This window comes from Lemur catta, chromosome 4, assembly GCF_020740605.2.
Source record: "Lemur catta isolate mLemCat1 chromosome 4, mLemCat1.pri, whole genome shotgun sequence".
NCBI classification, from domain to species: Eukaryota; Metazoa; Chordata; class Mammalia; order Primates; family Lemuridae; genus Lemur; species Lemur catta.
Window position 1 is genome coordinate 42,349,192 of NC_059131.1, and position 11,905 is coordinate 42,361,096.

Sequence of the window (11,905 nt, forward strand, 5' to 3'; positions counted from 1 at the left end):
AAGGGGATGTGCCTATACACCTCCCCGCTTCTAGATGACACTCCAGGTACCTGGAACTCTGAAACTTCTTGCCCAAACACTTCTCACCCAATTTCAGGGTCTGCACAGGCCTCTTCCCCAGGCCTGTCCTTAGGATGGACTATGCTACAGATGTGTACACTCTTGGGCCAAGGAACAGTTGTTTGAGGAAGGAAGTACAAGAGCTTGGACTTGCGGCACGCAATGAAGGGTGTTCACAGGCATACATATAAAACCTCTTTGTCAAGCCAGAAAGAGCCAGGGATGGAGGGAGGAGGTTAGGCTCCATCACATTCTGCTGTGAAACTGTGACTATTTTCTGTTTTGTTGACCACTATACACCTAGTGCTGGTTGCTGTCATTATTTATCCCTAAATTCTAAATTTGAACCCTTCAAGTTATTACAAAGGTATATTTTTCGAGATAAAAGACTAGAACATGTTTAATGATTTGCTAGCCTAGTTTATAACCTTTAAATATTAAGGCCTATTATATTAAATGAATGCTCGCCCTAGGTACCACAAATGGTAGGAAGAGGAAGACCTCCTCTCTCTTACTCAGAGTAAAGCTAATGAGGTTTTATCAACCTAGTTTTATTATTAAATTAGTAAAATAGGGCTAAGAGAAGATAGGAATAAAATCAGGAATAAAGAGGACATTTAAGATTATTTTCCGATTTCAATAACTCATGACTTATAACATTAAATGACTAATCCAGGATTTAAACTTATATATCTCAAGCCCATGCTTTTTGTCTAACTAAAAGAACTATTTTACAAATTAGACAGATGTCTCAGTATCAACTAAAATCTCAAATATTATTTCTACATATTGTAACTTTATGCCTAACTGCTTCACAGATCCTAAAGGAAAGTCAATTGGTGTCTTTCTGAAAGAGTATAGTTAAGAATTGGTCTTCCGCCGGGCGTGGTGGCTCACGCCTGTAATCCTAGCACTCTGGGAGGCTGAGGCGGGTGGATCGCTCGAGGTCAGGAGTTCGAGACCAGCCTGAGCAAGAGCGAGACCCCGTCTCTACTAAAAAAATAGAAAGAAATTATATGGACAACTAAAAATCTATATAGAAAAAATTAGCCGGGCATAGTGGCGCATGCCTGTAGTCCCAGCTACTTGGGAGGCTGAGGCAGTAGGATCGCTTAAGCCGAGGAGTCTGAGGTTGCCGTGAGCTAGGCTGATGCCACGGCACTCACTCTAGCCTGGGCAACAAAGCGAGACTCTGTCTCCAAAAAAAAAAAAAAAAAAAAAAGAATTGGTCTTCCTTTCCATTTATCCTGTGAGAAATAGTTTCTCATAATTAACCCATATTAAGGCCGGGTGTGGTGGCTCACGCCTATAATCCTAGCACTCTGGGAGGCCAAGGCAGGAGGATTTTTTGACCTCACAAGTTCAAGACTAGCCTGAGCAAGACTGAGACCCTGTCTTTACCAAGAAGAAAGGGGGGGGGGGACCCAGCCCAAGAGTGAGATCCTGTCTTTACCAAAAAGAAAGGAAAAAAAAAAAAAAAAAACCCAGTCCAGCATTGCGGTGGCACTTGTAGTCCTAGCTACTTGGGAGGCTGAGGCAGAAGGAGCACTTCGAGCCCAGGAGTTGGAAGCTGTAATGAGCTACAATGACACCACTGTACTCTACTCAAGGCATCAGAGTGAGGCTCTGTCTCAATAAAAACAAACTAGGTAACTGAACACCCCTCCTCACAACTTCCTACCCCTTCATATTAAAAAAAAAAATTAACTCATATTAAGAGAAAATTTCCAAAAAATTTTAAAAATACTCTCATCTATAACAACTAGTTCACCTGTTCTTCTCTAGGCTCTCATCATTTCTATAGTTTAAATATGAGTCATACTGAGAATCAGGCAATCATTATGGACTGCTCTTGAAGGCATCAGTCCAATGTGAAGCTGTAGACAAAAATCTCAATATGTTGGACATCATCAGGAAAGTTATTAGAAGTAACTTTTCCTGATGATGTAATATAGTATTGTATATACTATATTGCATACTATATACATGCTATGTATTACTATATATTACATACTGTACAGTATAAAAAATACTATACTAATACTATACAAAACCATAGACGTGTTCTTACCACCTCACTGCAGGGGAGATGTAACATAGGTACGTTGGAAAAATATCCAGTAAAGGCAATTAAAATAAGGGGAAAGAGAGAACAAAAGAAAAGGAGAAATAGAAGACAAACTAAAAAGTAAAACAAACTAAATTTCACAGTACTAAAATTAGAGTGAAGGCCCACAGTGGCTGGGGCCAGGTGCAGTGGCTCATGCCTATATTCCCAGTACTTTCGGAGGCCGAGGTGGGAGGATGGCTTGAGGCCAGGAATTCAAGACAAGACAAACCTGAGCAATATAGCCAGACCCTGCCTTTAAAACAAAACTTTGAAAAATCAGCCAGGCATGGTGGTGCAAGCCTGTAATCCTAGCTACTGAGGTGGGAGGATCGCTTAATCAAGGCTGCAGTGAGCTGTGATAGCACCACTGTACTCCAGCCTAGGCAACAGAATGACCCTGTCTCTAAAAAAAAAATTAAATAAATAAATAAGTAAATAAATAACTGGAGAGTGTTCTCAATTTTTGAAAACTAATCAGATTTTACAATATCTTCATTCCTTCAACATTTACTGAAAAGTTATGACATGCCAACTCCTATGCTAGGTGCTAGTGATACACGCTAGGTACCATGCTAGGTGCTGGTAATACGTAAGACAAAATATCTAGCCTCTAAATGCTGAGAATCTAGAGTGGCAGCTACTTTGGTAAAGGTACTACAGGATCATAGGAAAGAAAGCAATTAACTCCACCAGAGGCCTTCACAGGGTGTTAAAGGATAAACAGACATTTGCTAGGCAAACAAAGGGAGAAGGACAGTCTTGGGGAAATGATTATAATTATAGAAATAAAACAATAAAGATATTAAGAGCTAATATGTATTGAATATTTACTATATGCTAAGCACAGTACATAAATTATCGTATTTGATTCTCATAACTCTGATTCTTTTTATCCCCAGTTTATAAAGAAACTGAGAAGTAACTTGCTAAAAGATCAAGCAGCTATACAGAGTTGACACGAACAGAGATCATACAAAACTAAGCTGTGAACAATCATGACTTATTTGAGGAACCACAAATAAGTAGGTATAGTATAGCACAGGACAATAACGATAGCAACCAGCAATGGGGATACAGTGGTCAAAAGAACAGAAAATAGATACATCTGTCCCTGCCTTAGTAGAGATTATGTCTAATCTTTCCACCTCAACCAGGAAACATTATCTCCCATCTTATAAACACTGAGATTTGGAGATAGTAGCTAATAAGTAGCACTAATAAATAGCACAGCTAACTCAAGTCTGTCTGACTCAAAGCCCAAATTCATTCCACTTTACCACATACCTCCTTACTATTCATTCATTCAACAAAAATATATCAAGAACCCACTGTATGTCAAGCACTGTGTTAGGAATAAAGAGATGAAAGATACAGTCCCTGGCTTCAGGAAACTCACAGGCTAATCAGTAGAGTCAAGCAAACCAAGAAGTGCAATAAAGTGAGATAAAGGCTATCATCAAAGTACATACAGGGTCTTGTAGAAGCAAAAGAAGGACTATGTATCCTAGGATGAGCCAGGTAATGGCAGAGGAGGAATGAAGGTAAGCAGGAGTCAGTTAAAGAAAGCAACAGTGAGGAGGTGGAAAAGTATTCTAGGGAAGGGAAGAGTGTATGGAAAGGCACAGAGACATGAGAACGTAGCCTGTCTTTGGGAACTACAAATTTGCTCAATCTTCACTGTGCACTGAGGAGTAGTACTGAACTAGAGAAGCTGGCAGCAGTCAGATCACAAAGGAGTGTGGACATGTAAGCAATGTGTTTACCCTGAAGGCAGTAGAAAGCTATTGAACCATTTTAAAGAGAGGAGTGACATGATAAAACCTGTGATTTAGAAAGTATCTTAGTCCATTTTGCCCAATAAGCATGGTGCCAGCATCTGTTTCTGGTGAGGGCCTCAGGAAGCTTACACTCATGCTGAAGTGGTGAGAAAGGGAGCAAGACAGAGAGGAGGAGGTGCGAGGCTCTTTTAAATAACTAGCTTTCACAGAGACCGATAGAGTAGGCACTCATTACCTTGGGGAGGTCAGCAAGCCATCCATATGGGATCTGTTCCCTCCACCCAAGCACCTCCCTGCAAGCACCTCCAGCCAGGTCCCACCTCCAACACCGGGGATCAAATTTCAACATGAGATCGGGAGGGGACAAACATCCACACTACATCAGAAAGTTTCATGTGATCATAGATGGAAAGAAAACCTGAAGGGGGACAAACCCAAAGGTAAGAAGACCCATCAGGGGCTATTGCACTAATCAAAGAGTGGGGACATATCTGAAAAATATAGGCGGTGTATCACAGAACCTGGTAATAAGATAGCAATGCTGACTACATAAAGAGCGTGTTTTTAAAGAAGCAATACAAACAAAATTCAACAGATATTATGAGGCCCAGGGAGAAAAGTTGAGAGTAATCTATCAAAAGAGTCAATGCCATACTTAGTAAGAAAGCCTATATATCTTGTGTCATTTTAGGGGGTTTTTTGTTTGTTTGTTTTTTGAGACAGTCTTGCTCTGTCACCTTAGGTAGAGTGCAATGGTGTCATCGTAGCTCACTGCAATCTCAAACTCCTGGGCTCAAACGATCCTCCTGCCTCAGCCTCCCAAGTAGCTGGGATTATAGGCATGCCCCAGGACACCTGGCTAATTTTTCTATATTTAGTAGATTGCTCAGGCTGGTCTCAAACTCCCAAGCTAAGCAATCTCCCACCTTGGCCTCCCAGAGTGCTAGTATTATAGGCGTGAGCAACCGCACCAGGCCTCATTTTAGGGTTATTATAATCATAACATTAACACAAGCTATTTTTGAAATCTTAAGCGTTGATAGGACAAAGGGACATTTCTCAGTTAACTGCCTCTATAAAATAAATGGTTTCTTTAGGTACACTTTATGAAGCTGATTCTTAAGAAATACTTAAGCAAAAGTTGGATGATCATGTATTAGGGCTTTAATTAAAAAGGATTTTCATAGATGGCTTTTGAAGTCCTTTCAAACTCAAGATTCTAAAAGGAGAAGAAAAGCTGTAACAAGTGTTTCATAATTATCAAGTATAGATTTCTATAGCTATCTAATGCGATTGAATCCTAGAGAATAATTCTAAATATTGTTCTGATATTATTAAAATTTTCTCAGTACTTAAAACCCTAACATATCCATATTTTCAACTGTTTAGGTAATATGAATAGCACACTTTTAAAATTTTATGATAATGAAATTAACTACAATGTCATAAATTCCTTAAAAAATTGTAGGAATATTCAAAATTGGCTACAGAACTGAATGACATGTCAAACAGGAAAATAATTATTTCTACTTCACTGTCACAAAACCCCAAGCCTGATAACTAACAAGGAAGAAAAATATTTCATTCTGTTGAAGCAGGAAAATGTCCTGCAGCATGCAGACAAGCTAGCCCATCATTCTAGATCTCTAAATAGCTTCCCTCTTACCATCAGTTAAAGATGACTGATGCCATGTTACAAGTTCTTACAGAGACTCTTTGATTCAAGGAAGCTACTCAATGAAATCCAGGGTTCATGTGTGCATACAGTGAATCCCAAGTCAGTGAACAGAGTCCAAAATTATAAGGCAGAATTAGTCAGTAAACACTGTCACGAAGTCAACTCTTCACTTTCAAGGAGTCTGGGTCCAAAATGGCAACACCAGAGTCACTAAATTAATCAATTTCCTTATTCTTAAGAAATACTTCAGGTGAAAAAATCCTATAATAAGGCTTCTGTAAGAAAAGTCTATATCTAAAAGCAGTAATATTAAACTAACAGAGCAAAAAATGTAATTACAAGTATACAAACAGCCAGGTGCAGTGGCCAGTGCGCACTGGCCCAGCTACTCTGGAGGTAGAGGTAGAAGGATCACTTGAGGCTAAGTGTTTGAGGCTGCAGTGCACTATGATCACACCTGTGAACGGCCACTGCACTTCAGCCTGGGCAACATAGTGAGGCCCCCATCTCTAAAACAACAAAGAAAGTATATAAACAGATTTCCACTGCCAGCCAAGATAGAATAACAGAGACCAAATTACCCTCCTGACTGAAACAAATGGAGGGGGAAAAAGAAGACAAAATATAAAACATTTTGCAAGACACTGGACATCAGGCAACAAAGGACAGTGAATCCCTGATAGATGGGAAACAAGCATGAGTCCAACAACCGTTCCAGCTTACTGCCTTGAAAAAGCTTCCAAGCCACAGAACAGAGAGGGGGGAACCCAGGCAGAGCACAGTGGTCTCCCGAAGTTAAGGAGGTAGAACTGCATCTGAAGACAGCAAGGTAGCTAAAGTACACAGAGCAGAGTACCTGAGAGGAGAGAGCTACACAGAAAGATCTGCAGCGGGTATCCCTCAAGTCTTCAGCTGAGTATTCATCAGTTCACAGTGTGAGGAAACTACCCAAAAACAATGAAAAGAACCACCAAAAAGGATTAGAGGAAACACCAAAGAGCTCCTGTTCCCACCAGGCGGAGTATTCAGAAAGAAGGGTTTTGCCTCAATATTGAGACAAAGTGGTACTGTCTAACAGAACTTAAAAGCAAGTCCCCAAAAGATCAAACAGTTTTCAAGTAACTTAATGCATGCCAGAGCAAAGCTCAAGATTTTTGTATTTAATGGAATACAAAAATATCCAGCAGCCAACAAGGTAAAATTTCAAATGTCTGGCATCAAATAAAAATTTACCAGGCATTCAGAAGCAAGAAAACACAATCTACTAATGGGGAGAAATATCAATCACTCAAAATCAACCCAAAAATGACATAGATAGAATTAGTAGATATGGACATTAAGCCAATTATAACTATATTGTATATGTCCAGGAAGCTAGAGAAAAGACAGAGCATGAAAAATACAGACATGGAAGATATAAAAGACAATTTCCAGAGATAAATCTATAATGTCTGAAATGAAAAATGTGCTGGATGGGATTAAGAGGCAGATTAAACAGTACAGAAGAAAAGATTAACGAATTTGGAGACATCGAAATAGACTACCCAAAATGAAACAAAGACGAAAAAAATTGAATTGAACATCAGTAAGTTTTCAGATGTCAAGCAGCCTAACATACATGTAACTGGACTTCCAAAAGGAGGAAAGAAGACAACTACATATACATACATACACATTTGTAGAAATAATGGCTGAAAATTTTCCAAATCGGATAAAAATTACAAACCCACAGATGCAAGAAGCTCATGGAACTCCAAGCACAGGAAACATGAAGAAAAATATATGAACAGTTTCAAAGGATACTTGCTCACAAATTCTATAACTAAATGTAATCTAGAATTTAGACTAAGGCTAACCTTTAGGTTAATTTACTGGGCACAGAGTTACAACTGACACTTTAATAGAGTACACTAAATCACACATTAGCCTGAGTAAAGCACTTAAATCCTAATGATTTCAAAATTAGCAAAATATAACTTTTAAAACAATGTATATTCTGTTGCTCTATCAGATAATTTATTAAAATAAATTATGTTGATCTTATTTTGGCAAATTATTTTTTTAAAAAGGCAAAGACATATTTCTTTTTTCCCTTTAATTTATATAGGTCATTCAGAACAGAATTGGGACACTAAAAAAACTTCTAAAGAAACTGGGAGGTGGAACTGAAAATACAGAAGCAGACTTGAGGTTTAGAAAGGAGCAAGTCCTCCCCCAAAAAAACAACAACCTGGCAACCACTATTTTGGAACACCATTTTCAAAATATGTTTATGTATATATTTTAAATATAAAACCGTATTCAAAGTAGAAACAAATGTGTTTTTAGCACCTCAACGAACTACTTAGAACTCCATAAAAAAAATCTAAATTTTTTTGGAAAAAGAATCATTCAAGTAAAAACCATTAAAGTAGAAAACTAAAGTAACATATTTTCCTATTTTTGTGAATACACCTATTTTTTAGCACACAAATTCAAAATTTTCTGTCTCAAAACAAGCAACTGAAAAGATATAAGAGAATAAGTTCTGAGTACTCTAATGGCTACACTTCCTGTCATGTGGGTTCCTTAAAATAGAAATCAGTTTAATTTTTCTACCTTTTTGCTTAGGAAATAGTGGGATATTTCAAAGATAAAAAACAATTCCATGGTACAGCTGTCAAAAATACATTTATTAACCCTGGAAAAATTAGTGTCTACACTCTTTTTTCCCTTTCTTAAGGAAACAAATATATATGCATTTAAATAACATACATTTCTTTGGGTGCCTATGCAAATAAAACAGTTTAAAAATGTATAGTAGTATAATAATACTTCCCTGTAGGATCAACACACACATGAAAAACAGCACACAAATCTCTTTGAGCATAGAGACTACAGATGTCTTTGAGCACACAGAGAAGTTAACACTGGAATAGTTATTTAAGGATTCCACTTCTACCCTCTTTTACATAGAAAAATAATTTCCAACAAAATACAAAAATGGTATTTTATATGTAAGATTATCGGAGCAGAATAGGAGACTTATTCTCTAGTAACAACTACTTATGAATAATGTACTAATTTCCCACATATATAAAAGATAAGAAGGTCTTCAAATCAAAAGTTCCAAGCCACTTTTGTAACCAGATTCTATTCAAGAGAAATAAGGCTAAATACACATTATATTGAGCACCACTGAAATATTCAGTTTGATAACTTTAATATAAGTACTTAGAATGCAAGTATGCTGTAATAACTGTAACGATAAAAATGGTGTTTTTTACTAATCTAGCTACCAATATGCCTTTAATATTCAATTCCCATCTCAAAAACATACTTTCCAACTTAATACAAACCCAATATTACAAACATAAAAGGCAAAAATTTGCAAACTAAATCATCTAGCTGTCACCAAGACTTCACTTACTTGCATTTTAAAACTTCTATGAATACCTTAAAATGATTCCTAAAACATTAAGCAATCTAATAATTGATACAATAGATCAACCAGTTAGACTTCAGTTATTATAGGCATTTAAATTACTTGCTACAGCAAGGGTCCTCACCAATCAGAACTGTTGTTTGAAATACTCTCCTGAAATCTGTTTCAAAATTTGAGCCATTTATTTTCAGATACAAAGGCTAATAAAAGAAAATTCTGCATCAAATGCATGTAACTTCACAGACAAGTCTTTTTTCCCCTCTTAGGAAACCAGACGTGTCATTCTCTCTTATTTTACCAAATTATCAAAGAAGACACAATGTGGTTTGGATTTTAGCACTGAAGACAATAAGTGACAATACATAGTTGGCAGAATGAAAAATTAAAGTTTCACGATTTTAACAGGTAAAATTACTGGGTTGTGATATACGGGCTGGGCATGTAAGATTATTGTTCCTTTCAAAATCCAATTCTTAAGCCACCTGAATTTTTCTAGCCCAAAAAACAAATTAGGGGCTTAAAACGTAATGTCTCAAAGTTCACCGCATGCTATTTTTAAAAGAAAACAAGTTACCTAGAAATGAAAGAACTTACATTTGGAGCATGACCTGGTTCAAGAATACCCCATCCACCAAAGCCACATATTCATCCAGGTTGGTCCCATTTCCTGCAGCCAGAGGTCCAAACGTTTTAACCTAGAACAGAAGAATCATCACATGAACGCCCACCTCCATCTCTGCAGCTACAAATAATGCAGCAAAATACACAATAAAGGACACCCACTTACCCAAGTGACCAAGGGGCTGGTCATGAACTGCTCCAGAAGGGGAGTAAAAACCTCGTTCTCCATTTTACAGACTGTGTTTGAAAAAAGGAACTACCACAAAAATACGCCTAGGGAATTGGTCACTAAACGTTGAAGAAGTAAGTGGAAATCAATGAAAGTCTATTTTGGCGAGGGAGGAAAAACCCATCGTGGAGGAGGGGAAAACTCTCTCTCCTCAAAAAACACCCCAGAGGGAAACCAGCCGAAATCCCGAGAAGTGGCTGCGACGGGCACCACGAGCGGCAGCCTTCACTGGCAATGTCTGTACCGGGAGAGGAGTGGCAGAGAAAAGGCATCTGGAGGAGGAAGGGAAAGGGGGCTGGAGCACAAGACAAAAAGCCCGTCAAGGTTGCCCAGCTCCTGGAGGAGCCAGACCAGAGAAACTGCCCCCAATGAATTAATCCCAACGTGGACTAACGAAGCACCGCGTTAGATACCACGTTCACGATTCCGAGGGGCCGCCAGGCTGGACCCTGCGTTCCGCTCTACACGTTCCACCCTCCAATGGGCACGGAGCCCCTGCGACCCGCGGAGCCTCCCCTGCCCGCAGCCCCTCACCGCCGCCAGGCACGGATCGCCCCTTTCCCCCGACCGGGCACCATCCCTCCGCAGCCCCCGAGTCTTGCTCCAGCCCCCTTCCCCTCCCAGGGGGTGGGGGCCTGAATGTGTGTCCCTAACCCCCCAGCTTCTTGAGCTCCGCCAGCCTTTTCAGCGCGCCTCTGGGAAGCCCTGGCACAAAAATCACCGCCGAGCTCCAGCCTCCTCCTCCGCCCTCTCTGGAGGAGCCGGAGTAACGGCCTCAGAACCGCAGTGCCGCATCACACCCCACCGCTCACCGCCCACCGGCGCCGCCAGCCCGCCGTCAAAGGGAGCGCGCTGCTCCCTCCGCGCCGATATCCTTCCGCCGGCTCCCCGCCCCTCTCGCGCCCCTGCCTCTGGATTGTGGGAGAAGAAAACCGCTGCATGAGCGCGCTCCCGAGCGAGCGCGCCCCTGGGCCAGCCCCGCCGCCGCCCAGATCCCGGCGGCGGGCGCGACCGTGAACGCGCGCTCGCTGCAGCTGCTGCGGCGACTGGCTCCTCGCTCGCGCCCAGGACGGTTGCCAGGGCCTGGGGGGCGGGGACGGGGAGGGCGGAGGAAGGGGGTCTGTCTGCTCGCTCAGGCCTAATTACGGTTTATTTCCTCCCGGAGTGCCTTCTTTGATGTGTGAAGGAAGGGGAACGAAATCCCTCTCGTTTAAACATGAGGGATGCAGACAGCCCTTTTCGGACAGTTTGATTTGATCTGTTAAGCATGCCTTCTCTCCAGCAAGATGGAATAGGAAAACTCACTGCAGCAAATGGCAGAGAGACTTGAGCCACAACTTGATTTTTTTCTTCTTCTCCTTCTCCTCCTCCTTCTTCTTCTTCTTTTTTTTTTTTTTAATAATCCAGTCCACTAAAGCATGAATGTTCTTCAAAGTCGCAAGTGACATACAGTGGGATTCTAAATAACCAAAGCTGTCTTTCAACATGTTGGTATTCCCTGACTGGAGCGAACGTGACTCAGACATTGTTTTTTGACTATTTGGCCATTGAAAACAATCCAAACAAAATCAAGAACTACAAAGAGGAAACATTTGGAAGTTATCCAAGTTGGGTGACAAATAAACAGATTACATATTTGTCATAAATCTCTATGCTATGCACGACTGGAACCTCAAAATAATTTTAAGTTCCCTAACAAAATCAAATGTTACTCCTCGTTTCAAAGGAAAAAATCAAGACCTTGTTCCTGCGATAAAATGGGCATGTAAAATGCAATCTTTTTTTGAGAAAATATGGTATTATGGTTTTACAATGTGCTGTTTACATTTGCATAAACATCTACTTTGAGTACTTATATATTTTAAATTAGCGCTAAAAATGTTTTTGTTATAACACTGAATTAAAAAACAGCACAATTTCTTAATTAGTTAGTTGGGAGCCTGGGCTCTGGAGTCTTCCTGCTTGGTTCCAATTCTTACCAGCTGTATGAGCCTAGGCAAGTTAC

General features: G+C 40.0%; 1 protein-coding gene across 9 annotated transcripts in view; it reads right to left on the bottom strand.

Moving 5' to 3' along the window:
* Positions 1 to 10,727, bottom strand: part of CCDC88A (coiled-coil domain containing 88A) — a 120,600-nt gene extending 109,873 nt beyond the window's left edge. For all 9 annotated transcript variants that reach the window (XM_045549639.1, XM_045549641.1, XM_045549640.1 and 6 more), the window contains exons 1-2: positions 9,838 to 10,727; positions 9,645 to 9,745 (exon numbers count right to left, since the gene is read on the bottom strand). In XM_045549639.1, the coding sequence (XP_045405595.1) occupies positions 9,645 to 9,745; positions 9,838 to 9,900 (164 nt within the window). In that variant the 5' untranslated portion in view covers positions 9,901 to 10,727. The remainder of the gene's footprint in view (positions 1 to 9,644; positions 9,746 to 9,837) is intronic.
* Between the last annotated feature and the right edge of the window lie 1,178 nt (positions 10,728 to 11,905).